At 38.1% G+C, this 22053-nt stretch overlaps 1 protein-coding gene and 1 pseudogene across 1 annotated transcript; one reads left to right on the top strand and one right to left on the bottom strand.

Annotated features, from left to right (window-relative positions):
* Positions 1-8182: 8182 nt before the first annotated feature.
* On the bottom strand, positions 8183-9415 carry LOC113353597 (nicotianamine synthase-like). The gene has a single exon (XM_026597146.1). It carries the CDS (start codon positions 9413-9415, stop codon positions 8573-8575), a length of 843 nt encoding a protein of 280 aa, XP_026452931.1. The 3' UTR covers positions 8183-8572.
* Positions 9416-11479: 2064 nt separating this feature from the next.
* LOC113351445 lies at positions 11480-20393 on the top strand (annotated as a pseudogene).
* Positions 20394-22053: the final 1660 nt, after the last annotated feature.

Genomic DNA, 22053 nt, shown 5'->3' with positions numbered 1-22053 from the left:
AGGTGCCTCCGGTACATTATCCTGGGGTGTAAAACACTACTTTTCGAGCTCATTTCGTCGCAAAGGCTTATTTCTCTAAAAACATCTACAAAAACACAAAATAACACAATAAGTACTTAATCGAGTCTAACAATACAAAATATTGAGAACAAAATAGACACATAAATGCGTCTATCACTTCATCCGTTTGAATACGTCGTAGAATAGAACGTTCACTGAGCTTCCCCTGTCTATGAGGATCTTTTAGAGGTTACATCTAGCCACTGGTAGTGTGAGGACCAAGGGATCGTTATGATCTTCCATATTTCTTCTTCGATATCTTCAGTATCGAAGATAATAGGTGCGTCCATCCACTCTTCGTGCTCGTCCACCTCTATGACATGAATCTTATATAATTCGCAGTGGTCTTCGAACTGCTTCCGTAGCCTCTTTCCTATCTGTGCTGTAAGGGAGGGCCCCGAGGCTTAGGAACACGAGATGGTGTTGATTGTGCGGTTTCCATCTAGAAGTTGGACTTGCTTGGTCCGTTTGGATCTATCCTCGGTGACCTCCTTTCGTATGTAAAGTTTGAGTTCGCCAGCATCAATCAATTTTTGGATCATTATTTTGAGGTTTTTGCATTTCTCGGTCTGGTGTCCATTGAAGCAATGATACTCACAATAATCTTTAGACTTCTCGGTTCTTGGGGGATGTTTTCCCTTAGACCATGGCCACTCCAAATTTTCCCTTCCTTTGATCTCTCGCAAGATCCGAGCGTAGCTAGCATTGAGCTTCGTGTAAACCTGATCTTCGAATTTTCGATCGTCTTTTCGTCGTTCATCCCTTCGTTCCTTCCTATCTTCGTGAGGCCATTCCACTGAGCTATTTCTTTTGGCCCCGCTGGTTTGTTCTGCGGAATTGGTACGGTGAGACCTCTGCGTGTGTTCCCTCGGTTCTCACGCTGGATTTCTTCAAGACGAGCGTACTTTTCAATAATTATTCGAAGGTCTCCTTCTGTCTTAGGCATGCTTCCATGAATCTCAACAAATAGTGGACTCATTCGGTCTAGTCCCCACTTGTAGCAGTTGATACTTACTACTGGGTCCACACTCCCTATGGCTTGGCAGATCTTGTGCCATCTGTTGGTGTATTCCCTCGTGTTCTCCTTGTAGCCAATTGCCAGAGAAAAAAGTTTATCCATTCCAGTGTTGACAGCTTTGTTGTACATGTATGTCCTCAGAAATTTCTCTGCGAGTTGATCGTAGGAGTTGATGGAATCAGGTGGAAGGTTGTCAAACCAAGACAAAGCCGATCCCTTCAGACTTTATGGGAAATATCTACAGAGGACGGCGTCGTTCTGACTCCATCGGGCTAAGATACGGTTATAATACCGGATATGTGCCGCGGGATCACTGGATCCGTCGTAGCATTCAAAAGTTGGGGCAGGGAACTTTAACGGAATGGGGGTGTTTTCCAGGTGATGAGTTAGGGGCGTGGAGTTAGCATATTTCATCACCTCTTCAAGCCTTCCTCCGCCTTGTCTGGCTTTTAACTGTTTGATCTCAGCCATCATCTCATCACGCAGCTCCTCCATTGCGCGGTAATATCCCACGTTCTCATGCTCAGTTGAGCGTTTCTTTCTTTGATCTTCGCTGTCATAATAGTCTAACTCTTCGGTGGAATATTCTGGATCGGTGCTTCCCATGGCGTCATTTGCTAGGATGATTCTTCGGTCTCGATTAGGCTCTGGTGCTTTAGAATTTGCTTCGTCCAGTTGTTGGCTAGTCTTTGTGCTTTGGGCAATCTTATCTTTCAAGTCTTGGTTCTCCCTGGCCAGAAGAGCTACGGCATCTGCGTAGACCTGCTGGCTCTTTTTCAATTCTTCGAGCTCTACCATCAGTCGGTGGGACTGGTTTGATCCCTGATTGGGAGTTCCGGCTGGTACCCCTACGGCCATAGTTCCCCCTTCGTCTACAGTGTGTATTAAGGGTGGTCGAGGATCAGCTTCAATCGTTGGTATCTCCAAGTTTGGTCCCCTCGGTTGAGCTTCCACCCGTGGTACTAAAACCACCGGTATGGTTTGATTCTGACCGTTGGTTGATGGCATTCCGAAGATTGGTGTATGTGCGGGCTGATGTGTCATAGATTCTGCTACCCCCTCTTTTTGTTGATGGACTTGGCTTGAAACCAAAGTCTTGTTATCTTTTGTAACCTGGAGGGCCGCAACAGTCTTCGTGGCTGCTGCTTTGAGAGCCGCGGCTGCAATGGAGTTAGTGTTCATAGGTGAAGTCACAGGATAGGATAAATGTTTTACCGGGACAAAGTCCCTGTTTCTAGCGCCAAATTGTGAACACATAAATCACGAATCCAACCACGTGTTCACAAACAATATTCGCATGCATCCTAATTCTAGAATTGTACGTAGTATGCGTAACGGGATGATTATATCGATTCATCGACTCGAAGCCTCCGGGCTTGTCATTGTCTAGTCGAATATTATCATAAATAATAATCGTATAAAGGAATAAATAAAGAATCACGTATAAATATAAAGCATATGAAGTTTAACGCTGAATGTAAGGTGCTGAAATGTAAATGAGACAGATTTACGTGGTTCGGCACTAAGGCCTACATCCACGGGGTTTGGTGTTTCACTATGTATTGAATGGTTACAAAGATAGTCGAATGACTTTAGAATATACATAGGTCTGCGGAAGTAGGGGGATTACTTACTCTTCCTATTTCTTTCTCCCATGTTCTCCTCTAATTGCTCTCCCAAAATGGTCTGCCCCTCCTCTCTTAGTGGAGAAGGGTATTTATATGGATGGAACGTGGGTCCCATCTCTGAGGTGCCGTTGTAATCTTATCTTCTTGTGCTTTGTGCCTATTACCCAGAGGTCTTTGGCATATGCCGCGGCCTGAGCTTGAATACGAAGGGTTATCCTCGCTTCTTCCACGAGCTGATCGACACGTGTATATCTCTTGGGTATTTAATGCGGGTAGATGGATGTCTGCTCGTGTCAGACAAGTGTCTCTTTGTCTGGTCATATCTGTGTCAGCCTAACTTCCTCTCGGCCGTTGATCTGGGATCTTCCTCGGGATTGGGTGTGTTAATGCCCAAGGGGTATTATCTGGTGCTCCTCTGAGCCATCATACCTCTGTGGTCCTCTGTCCCTGACCGTCAGATCTGCTGACCGATGGCATCTTCTGATGAGATGCTTGCTATCATGTTTTGATGTCTCGCTTCGCATGTCTTCTACGTGTCTCTTTCTGTACACGTGGTGGATGATGAAAAGTGTACATACAAACCTTTCTGGAAGATCTGGTGGTCTATGTCCATGAAGTAAGTTCACTATGAAGATGGAGTTGCATATATAACAAGATTAAACCCAAGAGCATACCAATCTTGACTTATCCAACGGATATGTGATCGATATACTGTAAATATCCGATCCTTATTCCACACGATTGTTTTTTATTCTTTTTCCTTTTGCATGGGAACACATTTTCGGCAAGAGTCTCTCGTTCTGGGAACTGTGAACCATGCAAAGGGGTTGCATGTTCAGTTGACCGTGCCAATTTATTTATTTTGTTCTCCCAATTAAGTTGGGTTCTCTTAAAAAGCTTAATTGTAAAGATTTGTTTAACAATAAAGATTTAGTAAACAAAAATATTGATAGTACATGTATTTGGTTTCAAAATGACAAATGACAATACCACCTCATGACCTGAACAACCCTCCTTATATCCCCATCGAAGGTAGATGTCTATGGGATATAGATTTAGTAGATGAAGGTACTCCTATATAGTGATATGATCAGCGCCAGAGTCTTAAGTTTGCGATTCTTAAGTTTGTGAAGCATACTACAACTAATGTTGCAAAGATAGTTGTCAAAAGACTAGAGGAGTTAGCGAAAGGATCATCCATAAATTTCTTTGTAAAAGCACTCCAACATATAACGACATTACCATGGTTACTTTGTTATACTGTGGTATTTCCCCCCTCAAATGGAATCCACTTACAGCATGTTGTGCCTGATTTTTGATTTCCTTTTGTACGACTTCATTTGGGTTGAACTTTTCTCTTTCTTGATTCATTTTGATTTTTTATTCAAAGATAATGGTAGCTCTTCAAAAGTGCGTTTTTGTTTTTTATTTTAAATTAACTTAAACAGTGCATTCAACAACACGACTTTCATATAATTATGAAAAATTTACATGCAAACAAAATAGGTGGTAACTACCTAGACGCGCTGCCGCATATTGATCAAAGTCAACAGTTGAAGACAACATCACTGTTTTGGTCCCTTTATGCTGCATTTTCATCTCTGCAATCCAAAAGTGCGATGTGTGTATGAACAAGCAATGTCCATACCCCATAGTAAACCCGCTGACTCGCACTTCATGAAAAATATTTGAATAAAAATGCAACACTGTTAATGAGTATCAGTTAACTGAAAAGGGTATCACAATTCGTATAAGACAAAATATTTTGAGTGTATCGAATTATGGTATTCGTCTTAGTAATTTGGTATCCCGTTAACATCCATGTAAATATGGATGGTTAAAAATTGATTTTGGATTATTATGCGAGTGAACTCAGGGCAATGGGATGGAACCGCGCCTCTATCTGCCAACTAACTTACAAGGGTTATACAACTTTGGCACAAAATCTCCTAAATTAAATTCTTCATTTATATTTTGTTACATTACAATGACATTGTTTGTTTACCCTCTCTCTTGTTACAATACAATGAGATAGTTTGTTTACCCTCTCTCATTTTTGATCTTAGATCCCCCACAGGCAATGATCTTACTTTCCTGGATGCCTGCCTGCCCACTGCTCGGGGTCCTTGCATGCAACAAAAAGACCTCTTAATTCCTTAATTCTTTCTCTGTTTTTTACAAGTGTGTTGAAACGGTAAGAGCACTGTAGTTGTTGTTGGTAAAATAAGATTCTATTCAAAGGTACGTGTATTTTGCTTCAATATATTAGACATATTCGGTCAAGGTTGAAACTTGAAATCCTAAAACAAATTAATTCAACTTCCACACATGACCCTTTCTTCGTTTTATACGTACAAAAATAACCCTACGTTTGGCCAAGTCACGATTTCATAGCTCATTTGTTTATATAAATACTTCATCAGGGCTTCCCACCATATCTCATAACTAACCAAAAAAATAATATTGAAAGAGAGAGCTAATAGATCCTCTTATACCTATTTTCTCCCGGAAAGAAAACAAAGAAAGAACACTAAATCTCATTTTTCTCTTATATAAACAAGAAGCCAAGAGGGTAAAATTCAATTCACTTTCTTCTCATTCACAAAAACATAGAACATGGGTCTAATCAAAGAAAGAAGAGATGTCTTCAATGTAGCCGTATTTGCTGTTTTATCCATTTTCTTACTCATCAACAGTTCCCAGCAAGTTGAAGGGATGAGGATATTGCGTGAAGATAAAGATTTGTTACTGATGAAAACGGAAAATGATTCAAATGAAGGCGTTGTCGTCTCGAATAATCAGCCTCAATTTATAATTCATCAGCAGTCCTTACAGAGAAGGACACTTCCAAATCCTCGTACACCTTCTCCCTGCACTAATCTCTCTGGTAAAGGTAACACTGGTAAATGTCCATCGAGTACTAGTACTTCCATGACGACTATGAACATTGCTGGTAACGTTGAGGATAATGAAAAAATGACTAAGAAAACAGAAGAGGTTGAGAATAAAAGCAGGATTGAGCTTGTAATTCATCAACAGTCCTTACAATCAGTTCCGGATCCTCGTACACCATCTTCATGTACTAACCTTTCTGGAAGATCTGGTGGTAGATGTCCATAAAGTAGGAAGTTGCATAACAAGATCAAAGCTCAAGAGCACGACCTATACAAATCTAACGGAGATGTGATCGGTATACTGTAAATACCCGATCCTAATTCCACTCAAATATTTTTTTATTCTTTTCTCTTTTGCAGGGCAACACATTGTCAAAGATCTCTCGTTGTGTTGTGTGAACCATGCAAGGTGCATGATCATGTTAATTTATTCTTTCTTTTTTTCCCACGTAAGTCGGTTCTCTTTAAAAGCTTAATTGTAAAGATTTGCTTACCTGCTAAGAAAATAGTATTAATGAAAATTTTCGATAACATTTTTGGTTTCAAAAATATTACCATGATGGACCGTATGGGTTGAACAGATGCCCGTCTCCTTTGTGTGAACACCTCAATAACACTGATCTAAGTATATCTAACTAGTAAATATTTTGGGCTTCTTTTCGTTCTTCTTTCTTATGAACGATTGTGAGAGACGTGTAAATATTTTTATACTAGTTTGTTGAACTTTAATTCAAAATTGGCGTGTTTGAATATTTTCATTTTTCACCTCATATTGCTCAAGTCAGACCTTTAAATGCATGTATTGTTCAAGCTGCCCCAAATCATGAAAAATAAGGTTTGGATTTCCGAATTTATTTTGATCATATCGTGAATAACTGAAATTTATTTTTGTATTCTTTTTCTTTATGAATTTGAAGAACGCCCTGAAAACGAAATTAAGAAATAAAAATGTAAAAACATATCTAAACAATAACAGTTTAGCCGGAATGGGAACTGTACAATTCTGTTTAATATCCAAACCAATATGCCGAGCAGCTTTCGCTAGTATTGTTTTTAGCTCACGGAGCTTGGTGTATAACGGTGTAACAGTTCTCCAAACTATGCTGTTTCGGTGTGCAATTCTTTGTTTTTGCAACAAAATATTCTATAGTTTCGTCCATAGTGTCTTATCTTCTCGTTGTATGTACCCCGGCACCATCACTTTCAAAGTCAATAGATGCAATGGTAAGTACCAGACCTTTTTCCAAGTTGTAATCGGAAGATTGTTTCGTCCGAACTTTTTTTATCACATATACTCTTGTTTGTAATTTTTTTTTGGAATCCGACTCATCTTGATCTGTCTCAGAGTACCTGTGGTTCACTAAGGTTTGACTTTTGAGTAAGAGCTAACTCAGCTGACTTATTTTATTTGGTAAGGAGATGTTATAATGAGGATCGGTGTCTCTTGATTCAATATACAAGAAATTCAGCCAGGGTTCAAACTTGAAATCCTAACACTAATTCAACTTCAACATATCCCATCAACCCTATGTTTGGCCAATCGACATTTCAGAGCTCATTTGTTAGCATAAATACTTCAAATGCTCTTCCCACCATATCTCATGATACCGTACCATACTGTTCACCTTTACTGGTATCAGCGCCTAGAAACTGCTCTCAATTATATGTGCTAAGATTCATAGGGTGACGAGGAACCTATAAAAGGTACCACATGCCAATTATCTTATATGCAAAATGGATACTCGACCAGCTGGTTATATCTATTGCAGATTTTAGCATCATTATAACAGTACCCTAAAAAATAAAACCCAAAGTAGGAGAGATTTAAAGCTGGGGGGTCGACATGCTTTTGAACTTGATAAGGGCAAGTTGTATCACATAAAGTTCTTGGGAGTCTTAATCAAATTCATTTAACACCAAAACTAATTTCCTAACATTTTTCCCTGCCTCCTCGACAACCCACAAGTACCAAACTTCAGTCATAATGTCTAACTAAACATAATATTATCAAGAGATTTTAATGGACCACACAATCCATTTTTATATGTAACGCCAACTAATAACTCTATAAAGAGATTGTTAACTCATAATGAACCCTATATTATTTAAGGTAAAAGGGTTTATCTTTAGTTCCAAATGTTCCTCATCCATCCAATTTGGAAATAAATAATGATTAGTTTAGAAAACAAAACTTGAACAAGGCTTAAGACGCCGAAAAACACTACTTTTCCAATTGCAAATAAATGATTAGGTTTGTGTACATACATTCTTGTGTTCCCTTCATTAGTAGTAAGAATGTCAAGTTGTGAGGATATTAAGAACTCAAGGAGTTGTAGTTCTTCATTGAAGAGGAATAAAAAGAAGTGCAGTTCATGTTGTTGTTGTTGCAAGTGTAGGTATCGTGCAATTTCTTTAGACGACTCCGCATACTGTCACTCCACCGATTCTAACGAGCCAATAGCAAGTACATCATCACATACAATGGTTCAAGAGAGACTCGACCAAATGATAAGAGACAGATCAATGAGGATTGGTGATAAGTTAAGAAATGAAGGGTTGAGGAAAAAGAGGAGAAGCAAGGAAAGACTCAATATTTATAGTACTAAGTCTGTTGTAATGGTAGCCTTGGATAAATATTCATATGATCCTAGGGAGGATTTTAGAGAGTCAATGATTGAGGTTATTATGTCGAATCAAATCGAAGAGACAAGAGATTTACGTAAGTTACTGAACTGTTATATATCGATGAATTCGGGTGAGTATCGGTCATTAATACTTGAGGTTTTTCATGAGGTCTGTACTAATATTTTCATGTACTGTAAGTATGATTAGTACTATAGTATATATATAAGAAATCTGGATATCTCTTGTTCATATATTATACGGGTGCGTGCGTAGTGTATTTGAAGAAGGTTATGTCTTCAATCCTTCTTTTTCTGTTGTTAGCTTCTTATTTTTCATAATCTGCATTATTATAGAACCGCAACAATCACTGAATTTATCACATCGTCCATCGGATGAAAAACCGCAAGAGCCTCGAAACCTGGTAAAGCACTAGGCTCAACAATTGGGTATAGAAATCCACGAGCACCGTGAGCACTCCTCAACATTAATAAGGACCCTGGTGCCATGTATTTAGCTAGATGATCAATAACTTTGCGTTTATCTTCTTTGTTCAAACCAACTAAAGCCGCTAAGAATACAACTTCGTAGTCGCTTAAACCAGTCGAAACTTTCATAATATCGGTATCATGAAATAGCATTCGCTTTGACAAGTCAGGATCTGCAGCGACCAAGTTAGAAGCCAAAGCATTGGCTGATCGGTCGATATCATAATTGTGAAACGTAGTGGTTTTCAGGTGGGTTGAAGCCAATACTATCGATGTGAGAGGGAGGGGTCCGGATCCGATGAAAGCAATGTCACTTGGGTTTGGATTTGTGATATAATTGCTCATTATAGTGTTTTCAAGACGGCCAAGTTTGATGTAATTGGTGTAGTACGGAAACATGCTAATATGATCAAGTGGGATATCGTAAGAACCCAACAGGGCAGAGAAGTGAGATTCTAAAAGACCTTCGGCTTCTCCACAGACACGAATGAGTTTGGAACGGATTCCTTGAAGTTTTCCTGATAATTTGGTTACATCAATTGGAGATGGTGGCATACAAGTTAGGACTAGTCGAGTGAAAAGAGTGTCAACATCTTTTGAAGGTTTGAGGCTTTGTAAGGTTGATAGGTTGTCATAGATCTCACAAACATTTTGAACTAACATTTCTTCTTGATCACAAGAAACCAATGAACCCAATGAACCCATGCTGACAAATTGTGTTGTTTATGAATATACTAATTAGAGCAACAATTTTGACGTTGCTTCAAAGGGGATGAAGTATATATGAATCAAGCAGTTTCTATAAAGATATATGCCGAAGAGAATTTGTGTTTGATTGTTTAGCCTCCAAGTGTGGTGGCTATTTATGGACAACATTTTCAATGAAAGTAGTCGTTAGTTTTATAATCCATTATTCCATATGGCATCATATCTTATGGAACTACTATATATGTTGATATATAACACACCAAATATACAAAGCAGAAAAACAATTAATAACTAATAGTTAGGACAACGTTAGGAGTTTGACAACGCGAGATGAAATACACGAACAATTGGTGTTTGGTAGAGTAGTACGTAGTTGTGTTATCATAGAAAGCCAGTAATGTTTATTATATCAATTTGTAATCCAAATTTTGATTGCAAATGTCATTGTCATTATGATCCCATCAGGTTTGAATGACATTCAAAAATATCATTTGTGACTAGTAATGAAGATAATAATGCATAGATTAGGTTTATGTGACATTCAAAGATCACTTGTTACCTGAATTCAAAAAAGATATGTTTTTCTCGCTCTCAAGACTCATGTAGGTGTAACAATTGATGTTTTCTTCTTTTTCTTTTCCTCTTTCACATGAAATACACTAACATTTACAAAAGTATGTTGATTACAAACAACAAACGATTCGCATGTAATAGCATTCACTATGTACGTATATAGTCACGGTATATGACTATGTCTATGTTCCTCTTAACATATCCATAAGTTCCTGCTAGTGAAATCCAGTTGGATGAATCTGGCTTCAAAATCCTCGCAGTTCCAAAATCAGAAATACGAGCTTCATATTCAAAATCCAGCAAAACATTGTTGCTAGATATGTCCCTGTGAACTAAAGCTGGTACACAATCATGGTGCATGTAAGCAAGTGCATTAGCCGTTCCCTTGATGAATCTTATTCTCTTTACCCAATCAAACTCCGCTGCTTCTTCGTAATGTTCCTATGTCGAATTTCTGTCAATGCATAAACTTCTCTTTCACTTGGAATCAAGCCTACTAAATTATTGGACTCAAGATTAAGTTCAATTAAAATCTCCAGCTTTCCAAATCCAGACGGTATTGTACCTGTAATCTTGTTTCCCGAGATATCTATGGTTGTCAAAGTATGACAATCACCCCAATCTTTCGAGAGTTCACCATACAACATATTTTGATGCACTGTAAACCTATATAGATTCTGATACACGTGGAAGGCCTCTGATATATTATTAGCCAGCTTGTTATGTTCTAGACCGAACCTTGTTAGGCTAGTGCAGTTTCTAATGCTTTTTGGTACGGGACCTGTAAATTGATTATCACCTCCCTCAAGTATTTCATTTATTCCATCTATACATATATCTAACATAGATGATACATCTGCAACAGACGACAACAACAACAACAGTTCCAGGTCAAGTTCTAGTCGACAGGTAGAGGTGTCAAACAGGCCGGCCTGGCCTGGCTTGGCCCTTAATTTATAGGCAGCTGGAGGAGGATGCGTTACACGACAATGTTAATGATGGTGATGAGACGGTGAAAGGAGATAGTTGAGTTTGAATTCCAATATCCAAGACGATGAAAATCAACAAGGGCCTTCCATAATAGTTTTGTTCCATGATGTGGGATACGTTGGGCCATCAGATATAGGCGGCATCATAACCGCACTGGAAGAAAGGATTGGCATGGTACAAAGAAGAGTATCAATTAAAAGACATTATCTCAAGCCAGATTAAAACAAGAGTTCACACAACATCTGCAGACTCTATGGAAGAAAACACTGAAATTTGCACCATATGTTGGTCACTTTCACTTTCCATATTTTGGTTGGTCACTTTTCTTTCCATACTTAGATTAGTTCCATTCCAGGTCTTATCTGGTTTCCTATTCCCCTCGAGACACTGTCATATGTTGATGCCTATAAAAAGCCGCAGCGTTATAGGTTGTGTTAATTGTTATTATCACAAATAGAGACGAGCGAATCTATTGATAGAGATGAGATTATTCGATAGATGGCAAAACCTTCTGGCTCAGAGGAGTCTCAAAGTATTTGTGTAGTGGTTGTTGTTAAATAGTACCACATCCCCTAGAGAAACCTAGGTTCCATGCTTAATAAGCCTTAGGCAATCCTAATCTTGCAAGCCGGTTTTCTAGGTCCGAAAATACAGAATCAACATTAGGTACCACAAATTCAGGTAAAGATGGTTCATCTCCGGAAAAAACAACAACTTGGTGCTCACCAAAAGTGTTGCTTTTGATTTTTTGTTTGATGAATTTGTTGAATTATGTTGATCGGGGAGTTATTGCAAGTACTGGTGTTAACGGAACGCCTAAGGTATGCAAAGAAAGTGGTGAATGTATTGATGGTAAAGGAATTCAAGGAGCTTTCGACTTGAAAGATTTGCAGGATGGTGCATTGTCTACTGCGTTCATGGTTGGACTTCTCGTAGCCTCAATAATATTTGCATCCTTAGCAAAGAATTACAACAAACCCTTTAGGCTAATTGGAATTGGATTATTGATTTGGACCAAGCTTGTTGTGGCGTTACATCTAGTTTTTGGAATATTGTTGTTTGTCCGATGTTAGTTGGTGTTGGAGAGGTTTCGTTCGTGAGTCTGGCGGCTCCCTTTATCGATGACAATGCTCCTGCCGCAAAGAAAACGTTCTGTCTTGAGCTCTTTTACATGTGTACACCAGTTGGAATTGCAGTCGGCTATGTTTATGATGGATTTTTCGCTAGTCATCTTAACTGGCGTTGCGCTTTCTTTGGAGAAGCAATTCTAATGCTCCCGTTCGTCCTTTTATGCTTTTTCATGGAGCCTTTGCAGTTAAAAGGTTTCGAATCTGGTGAAGCAGCGTTAACATCTGAACAAACTGAATTGCATAAGGTTAGAATTACAGAAGTTTATGAGCAGGGAAAAGATGTTTTCCACGTCTCATCTGGAGAAGGGCAGTCCAATAACAAGACCTCAAGGAAAACATATCTGTCAAAGCGCACAATCAAACAGATTTCAAAGCGCAAACGGATTTCAAGATTTTGGAAAGACATGTTTTGGAACGACATGAAAGTTATTTTGTTTGAGAAGGTGTATGTCGTTAGTTTTCTGGGCTACGTAGCATATACCTTTGTAATAGGGGCTTATTCGTTGTGGGGGCTTGGTATGGCACAAGCGAAAGCGATAAAAGAGAAGGACAATCCACTTCTTAATGGTGATGATAGAAACTCCAATCCAGGAGCAAAGACTCTAATCCAAGAGTTAAAGGAAAATAACAATCGATCTCTCAAGAGAGGTAATTAGGTAAACATGGTTTTAAACCAAATACTAGTTTTCATAAACGTGAGCCGCAACTTATTTACTATTACTTTATTATTCTTATAAGTGAAAACTACTACCACACCCATTTTTCTGATTTTTTCCACTGTCAAATCCACGTCTTTAAAACTTGAAGGGCGCATCCATTTTAGGGGAAAAATTGTTTACAAGCCCATATTTTCTGAAATTATGCTTTCGTTTGTATCTGTCTTCGTTTTTTTTTCTTTTTAGTTTTCAAGCAGGCATTTGATTTTCTCCGTCGGAGGAGCTGAAAGTTCAATTTCTTTTTGAATCAACTGAAACACATTCTAGGTTTCGCTCTAATATTATTTCATTCTTCGTTATTCAGGTATTCAAAGTTTTAAATTTGTTAGGACGAATATCACGTCAGTTTGTTCCTCGATCGAGTTTGATCGAGGTTTTCGATCTCTATCGACAGATTTACAAGAAGGAAAGACACGGTGGTTTGATTTGTATCTGATTTAAGCTAGGGTCTGCTATATCAGTTGAAAACAGATGAAGAAATAAAGATTTAGAAAAGATTATGAATGGGTTTTGCTTGAAGTTGACTGTGTGAATGAATCAGATGGAACTGAGTTCGAATTCGATAATAAGAAGATGGGTTTGGTGGTAATTGTGTGGTAGTGTGAAGCAATTAGGGTTTGATTGAGAAGAATGGGAAACTAGGGTTTATGTGATTAGATGAAGTTCTGAATGAAGAACATATTATGCCGTAATTTGGTGATTGATTAAAGATTAATGAAATTGAAGTTTTGGTTTGCCATCAATTACCGGGAAAAGATGAACTACTGGAAGACAGGTGATTAATTAAAGATTTATCGGTGTAGTTAGTTTTTGTTGCTGGTACATGAGCTAAGTTTGAAGTGCTGTGCTACAAGAGCGGAGAATGGTGGTGATGTTCTGAATGGACTGAAACAGGCTATTTGTTTTGGTGAGTTGTTTTGCTCAAATGTGTGGGTTACTGTTACAGAGAAGAGAAGATGCTAGCCAGGGTCGCGATGAGAGTTGGTGTATGAACTGTAACAAATGGAAGAAGGGCTTGGTTGAAGGAAGGAATGAGTAGATGAATGTTAGGACTAGTGTGTTGAGCTGAGAATGAGCTAGGATTGCAGGTTATAAAGAATGGCTCAAGTTGTATTGTTGTCAGTTGTTGCCAGGATATTGCAGGTGAAATGAATGGAATGGTGGTGCACCATTAGCAAGATGAAGTTGGCAGATAATTAGACTAAGTTGTTTATGTTATCATCTTGGATATAACTAAACGCAATGGTTCAAGGGGATGGAGAATTCACACAGTCGGACGATAAATGACTGAATGGAAGCTTAAATGGAGTTTTCGGCTAAAATGATGAATATGGCTCACGGGAGAAAAGTGAGAAGGGCTTTATTTGACTGCCACTTGACATTATATGTTGGCGCTACTTCATCCACGCATGGCCAGAGACAGAGATGAGCTGCCTTTGTCAATTTCACGAGTCCAAGACATAAATTCCACTAGTGGTGTTGTGATCTAGGTTAACATGCCAAATGAGAAATGAAAGTGTGAACGTGGACTGCTTTCCTGCCACATATCTTTCTCTAAAGCATCATAACATCTTTACCATAACCAGAAGAAATTCTCATTTCTTAAAACAGGCAGCAGCAGAACTCGTTTTGTATGGTGGTTGTTGGGTCTGAAATTGGTTGTACGTAGTTGGTTTCGATCCATTAGCGTTACAACTAGTTGAAGTATCGACATGAGTTTGGAGTCTCGAACGAATGGTGGTGTCGATTGGTTGAGATGGAGAGAACAAAGTGTTGTTGTGGCTGTAGAGAGAGCTCGGTAGCGATGATATAGAAGGTTGTGTGTCTTACTGGTGTTGGCTCGAGTGTGGAGTTAAGTTTGGAGTTTTGCTGTTATATTGCTGAGATGGTTCAAGGGGATGGAGGATAATGGTTGGATAAACTTATTTGAAGGAATCGGTGTTGTTGTTTGGGAAGCTACATATGTATTAGTGTTGGTATTAATCATAATGGTTGAATAATATCTTATGAAGCTACGAAAATGGTTGCATAATATGTTATGCATCTACAAAATTTGTTGCATAACACGTTATGCAGTTATTATCGTAGGTGGATGACAAGTTATGCAGTTTTTTTTTTTTTTTTTTGCATAATTTGTTATTTTTTCTTAGTATTGAAACCAACAAAAAATAAGGTTGCATAACTTGTCATGCACCTACAATAATATCTACATAACATGTTATGCAATCGTGAAAATGGATGCATAATCTGTTATGCATCCGAAAATATGACTGCATAATGCATTATGCATCGAGAAAATTGTTGCACAATCTTTTATGCATCGAGAAAATAGATGCATAACCTGATATGCATCCATAAATATGAATGCATACTGCATTATGCATCAATTTTTTATGTACGTACTAAAATCAACCAAAACAATGGTTACATAACTTGTTATAAATGCATAATTTGTTATGCAGTCGAGAAAATGGTTGCATAATTCGTTATGCGTCTGCATAATGTGTTATGCATCGTTTTAGGTGGCTGCATAATGGTTATGTAGTCAGTTTTCGAAATTTTGCCTAAAATGATGATCACCTCCAATTTTTTCGTGAAAAACAAAAATTTGATATTGTTGTTTGTACTCGTTGCGTAACTCTCTTAAAAAGATTTCCAACAATATAAAATTTGTAAAATTTCAAGGCGCGGATTTTTAGATATGTTATATCCAAGTTGCGTTGCCAATTATACCCATGATGCATAACCCGTCATGCGGATGCATAATCCGTCATGCAAACATTTTTAATAATTTCATATAATTATGGGTATCACGGAAATAATTATGGGTGTCCCATAATTAATTGTGGACCTCACAGTGAGAATATTATTTTTTTTGGTTCTGCGCCAAATTTTCCCTTCTTATATTTTATAAGCCCATTTGTTCTCGTATAATACAACGAGGTTACAGTGAACATTGGTTCCACCGAGTCCTGGTTTTCAAACCTTTCCTCAACCAATCCGTACCTAGGGAGGAACTTAATATATATGCAAGAGTCAAGATGCAGACACAGAACTATGCTTTTCGAGGTCGATACATACTTCAAAAGAGACTGTGGGATTTTGTTATCGATGGCGGTGTGAACAAAATTTGGTAACAGAGTCTTCATAAGAATTCTTCGCGACTGTAGACTCCCTTTGTTTAGTTAACTGATCCTGAAATCCATCTTCGCTTATTTTTTGTGGCATACTCTCATTCCTTGCTTCTTTCGAAGGTCGTTTGCCCGGCATTAGCTTGACCTTGATTGTTCCCCACATGAATTCACAAATGCTATCACGACAACTTGCTCCAAGCTCAAACAACCACGGAGCACCCAACACAACATCACAAACGTCAATATCAACTATTTCACAAAATATGGTGTCAGTGTAACACTTATCAATTGCTACTGTAATTCTGCAAACACCCAAACAAGTAACTACGCCTTCGTTATTGCTTACCCATTTAATCTAATCCGATACGGGATACCAGTCCATCTCATAACCCAAAGCTTCCACCATTTTAATGGAAATCAAATTTTGTTCACAACCGCCATCGATAACAAAATCCCACAGTCTCTTTTGAAGTATGTATCGACCTCGAAAAGTATAATTCTGTGTCTGCATCTTGACTCTTGCATATATATTAAGTTCCTCCCCTAGGTACGGATTGGTTGAGGAAAGGTTTGAAAACCAGGACTCGGTGGAACCAATGTTCACTGTAACCTCGTTGTATTATACGAGAACAAATGGGCTTATAAAATATAAGAATAATAGAGTAATAGTAAATGTGCTGCGGCTCACGTTTATGAAAACTAGTATTTGGTTTAGAACCCTGTTTACCTTTCTTGAGAGATCGATTGTTATTTTCCTTTAACTCTTGGATTAGAGTCTTTGCTTCTGGATTGGAGTCTTCTATCATCACCCTCAAGGAGTGGATTCTCCTTGTCTTTTATTGCTTCCACTTGTGCCATACCAGGTGGTATTCAGAGCAAGTTTTCTTGCGATGTTGGTCTGTGAGGCCGCCTAGAATAATCAGTCGAGGATTCCTGTGATCTCCAGGTATTTATCAAAAAAAAAAAGAAGGCTGTGAAGTTTTTGGGTTTTGTTTATCATCGGTCGCCACTTGTTTCGTAAGGATCTTGTTCATCATCACGGTGCATACTTCTTCAGTTTGGTAAGATTTATAACTGGCTTTGCTTGTTAACTATTGATGTACTTTGAGAACCCTAGTTTGTTACTAGTGGAAAAGAAAAGGAATCTGTTCGGTTAATGAGAAGAAAATTAAACTGTTGGGTCTTCTGTTATCACTGGTTAATATAGATCCATCCCAATACCCGCTTTTGCATTTACCATTGATCAAAAACCTTTACCACTTTTGCCTGTCAAGAAAACTAAACCTTTGACCCTTCCCTATCATTACTGAACTCAAATGTCCCATCCAACAGAGAACAATTAAAACGTGGTTTATTACTTCAAAATTGGATAGATATAATCCATCCCATTAATTTATTGATTCTCGTGAATCCATTTGCCTTAAGTTAATTTTCAAGCCATTGTCACGTGAAATCCAACCAAAGTTACATACCTCCGATGAACATTAGTTCCATCCAGAGCTAGCTTTTATACCTTTCCAAAACTAATTAGTGTCTAGCCAGGGAACTTTGTCTCTATGTATGCAAGATGCAGGGCACAATCAGTTTTCCCGAAGTCGATATATAGTGGAAAACACAATTTGTGATTTCATTATTGACGGTGGTTGTGAACAGAATTTGGTTTCGATGAAAATGATAATATCACTAGGTTTTGAGATGGATTGGTCCCCTGTTTCAGACCAGATTAAATGGGTCAATAAGGATGATGGGGTGATTACTTGTATGGGCGTCTGCAAAATTCCGGTGTCAATCGGTAAGTGTTATTCTGAAACGATCTTTTGCGAAGTAGTTCATATGGATTTTTGTGATGTTGTGCTTGGTACGCCTTGGTTATTAGACGTTCAAGTAGTTCATGGTTATGGTGATAGCGTTTATGAATTTATGTGCGGAAAGACCAAAGTCATGTTAATGCAGGGAAAACGACCATTGGGAGAATCAAAGGAAGTGGCTTCTAAAAGTTTACTTCATACAACGTGTGAGGCTAAGTTTATAGAAAATTTTGCTGAAGTTGAACACGACATCACTCCTACTACTCATGTCCAGACAGTAATCAAGTGACTGAAGACATTCAGTTCCTCAGTACTAGTCTTTTCCAAATGAACTCTGTGGTGGCAGCTCCGAAAAGAACTTATATAGATCCATTTACCAAGTATTGTGGACATAAGCCGTTTTCTATATGGGATTTTATACATCCGAAGCATCGAGCAACATGGGAAGAAGCAATCATCAAGTTCTTATATGCGAAGTGCAGTTCGTTTTGTGAGCACTTGGTAATTCCGATGCACAACTCGAGGTCAAGCCGTTTCAAAGGATGTGGGAATACCAAGATTCTTTCTTCTTGTCATTTCCAGTATAAACTCAATAAAGTTTCGTCGCATCAGGGTAGCCTGATACGGGACGTATTTAGGGTCTCTATTATAAGTGATATACATTCAATCCATGTTATTTGTTTAGTCGTACTCTTTGTTGGGAATTGCTTAATTATGTTAGTTGGTTATTTCCAAGTCCAATAAGATATGAGATAAGGAGTTATCATGAGTAAAGCTGTTAGGATAAACTTCACACATATGTGAAGTTATGGTCAGTCAAAGGTTTTCTAGGTTTAGTTAGAACTATAAGTATCAAGTTCTTTTATCATTGTAATCAGCTTGGAATAGCTCATCTTGATTAATGGAAAGTATGTTTGGTTTAACCATTTGATTGTTTGATTATATCTTGGATTAGAGTTGTTCTTGATCCTGGATTGATTGTTACACTGACACCATATTTTGGTAGCAATTGGTAAGTGTTACACTGACACCATATTCTGTGAAGTAATTGATATTGACGTTTGTGATGTTGTGTTGGGTGCTCCGTGGTTGTTTGAGGTTCGAGCAAGTTGTCGTGATAACATTTGTGAATTCATGTGGGGAACAATCAATGTCAAGCTAATGCCGGGCAAACGACCTTCGAAAGAAGCAAGGGATGAGAGTATGCCACAAACAATAAGGGAAGATGGATTTCAGGATCAGTTAACTAAACAAAGGGAGTCTACAGTCGCGAAGAATTCTTATGAAGACTCTGTTACCAAATTTTATGATGGTATTCCTAACTCTTTTGGACAAAGAAGAGATAATGCTTGGAAAATTTCGTGGAAGTTGCTACATGACAGTGGTGGGAACAAAATATATTGGACGATGAACTGTTACATGCATAAGCCGAATATTGTGAAGGAGAAATTGATTTCAGAGCTTGCTAGTGATTCCAATGCACAATTCAAGATCTAGTTGTGTCACTAGGGGCAGTTCTAAAGTTCTTTTTTCTTGGACACGTCATTTTCAATATAAACTCGAGACGAGTTTGGTCACAGTAGGGGAACCTGATATGGGACATATCCCGTGAGTTCACGTATATTTTAGTATCTAGCTAATATCTTGGATATTTATTAGGATATTCATTGATTTAGTATTTTATTAATTAAGATAATTAGTTTCTTTATCAAGTTTATTTTGTTTAGGAAAGTCTAGACTTAGGGTTTTATGTTTGGAGGCTATAAATAGCCATTTCCTTTATTATTTTAATTAGCTTGGATTAGCTCGTTTAATGAAAACACCGTTTGGGTTAAAACATGTTTACTTCTCTTTGAGAGTTTGATCATCTTGATCGTTATTTGTTATCATGCTTCTGGATTGGAGTTTCTATCATCACCGTTAAGGAGTGGATTCTCCTTGTATATCGTTATCGGGTCCTATTAGCCGGAATGGATTCTCCGTGTGTCGATTATTATCAAAACGTTTCCGCTATGCTATATCAAGGCTGGTGCCGATATTTATCATATGACTAATCCTGATATTTTCTTTGGGGTGATTACGGTTTTATGTGGAACATGTGGAACGCTGGCTGGCGCGTATCTCCTTGATCACATAAATTGCTCAATCAAGAACGGGTTTAAGCTTCTTACTGCAACAACAGCTCTTGGAGGCGCATGTTGTTTTGGTGCCTTTTGTTTCAAAAGCATGTATGATTTCATAGGGTTTTTCGTATTGGGCCAGTTGTTTCTCTTTGCTACACAGGCACCGGTGAACTTTATTTGTCTTCGAGCGTCAAGCCTAGTTTAAGACCAATCTTTCTGGCGATCTCCACAGTAGCAATCCATATTTTTGGTGACGTTCCTTCTTCACCACTTATTGGACGTATCCAAGATCAAATCCACAATTGGAGGACGACTGCTCTTATTTTCACGTCTATCTTTGGTGTAGCAGCAGCTATATGGTTGATTGAAATCTTTCTAGACAGTGTTGACAGATATAATGAGGAAGACAATGCTAGTACAAACACGGAACCAGTGGCTGCCGAAAACACAGTTGAAAAATTTGACGAGAAAGACAGTCGCCAGAGAACCATTTCCAGCTAAACGTGCACCATCAATGTTCGGAAGAAGCCTTTCAATTAAAGAAAATGAATTACAGGGAAAAGCTGTTCAAGATTGGCGTGAAATTGTAACTCATTTTTACGTACTCAATTAGGAGCAGGGACTACTCGAGATGACCCGACAAGCCAGAGGGGTGGAAAGAAGTGACAGAAACATATTTGGCTTACAAATTACTGGAAGTATTATCTGAGGCGATGGATCTTGACGAAGAAGCTCTTATTAAAGCTTGTGTTGATATGGACCAGAAAGTGGTGGTTAATTTTTATCCTTAATGCCAACAGCCTGTTACCCATTCGACGATTCTATGACATTTCTGGAGGTTACTGTTCATTTTACGTATGCCGATATCAAACTTGTTATTTTGTTTCTGTTGGCCGGTGTGTTATTTGTTTATCTTTCTTTCCCTCCGAGAGACCTTACCTTTATGGAAACGTAGCTCCGATCAATTTCCTTGCTGAATATGCTTTGAAGGAGAAGAAGGTTTCTTTGAAGCCAACTGATTGCACCAAGCAGGGCTAATTAAATGTTTCTTTCGTAGATTGTCACTGTGCGAGTATTATTATTAATTGCTCTTTGTGGCTGATATGTATTATTTAACACGTCTTGGTGATTTAATCCATGCCACATATAATAGTATAACAGATTATTATTTAAAGATTCCTTTTTCTTGGTCATTATTATACAACTTTCCGAATTATGTTGTTTTCATGTATACAGATTCTTCGTCTTAGCAACAGAATACACTATACTTTTGTAGGAAATATCCCCTTTTTTTTTTGTTGCTGTACTCGGATGGCACCGTCACCTCCATAATCAATGTATATACACTAATTGGGCCGACAGACTGGAGGGTCTGAAAGGTCCGTAGGGAGGGAGTTTCTTTTATGACCACTTTTTTATCAATTGAAACCAACAAAAATTTATAAATTGATAAAAAAGATTTTGGTGGTAATCTTTGGGACCTGAAAAATCCAAAATACCCTTACATTTAAAAACTACTTCCTTCTTTGTCCTCCTTCTCCGTTTCTTTTTCGGCCGCAAAATTTCAGCTCTCACTGTTAATCGACTCATTCCTCCTCTGCCGACATCATAACCAATACCACCACTCTCACTGTTAATCGACTCATTCCTCCTCCGCCGACACCATCATAACCAACACCACAGCCGACGCTATCAGTACCAGCGCCATTAGATTTCAAACCATCAACACCGTTAACTTGCTGAACCAGCACCACCACCGCCAAATTCTCCACCCTATCACTATCACAGTAACCAGCACCACCACCCTTAATCGTTCATAATCAAAATCTCTACCCTAATTGATGCAGGGCGGAAGCGTTGAATAAAATTAAAATCTAAAACCACATATTTCCGAGATACCACTCTCAAGGAAAATACTACTTTTCAATTAATCAAAATCTTCTCCTCTAATATGAAAACATGGAGCTCTTTATATAGATAACTTCCAGACAAATAATCAAAATACTTATTCCTTAAAATACGAGATTTCTAAACTAATATATAAAATCCCTAAATAAACAATTATATTTCTAAAATATTATTAATAAATGAAAACATCTTAATTAATTACAATATATCTTTCTAGATAATTAAAATATATTAAATAATAATGAAAATATCC

Source organism: Papaver somniferum, chromosome 2 (assembly GCF_003573695.1).
Source record: "Papaver somniferum cultivar HN1 chromosome 2, ASM357369v1, whole genome shotgun sequence".
Taxonomy (NCBI): domain Eukaryota; kingdom Viridiplantae; phylum Streptophyta; class Magnoliopsida; order Ranunculales; family Papaveraceae; genus Papaver; species Papaver somniferum.
This window is presented reverse-complemented; position numbering and strand designations above follow the sequence as displayed.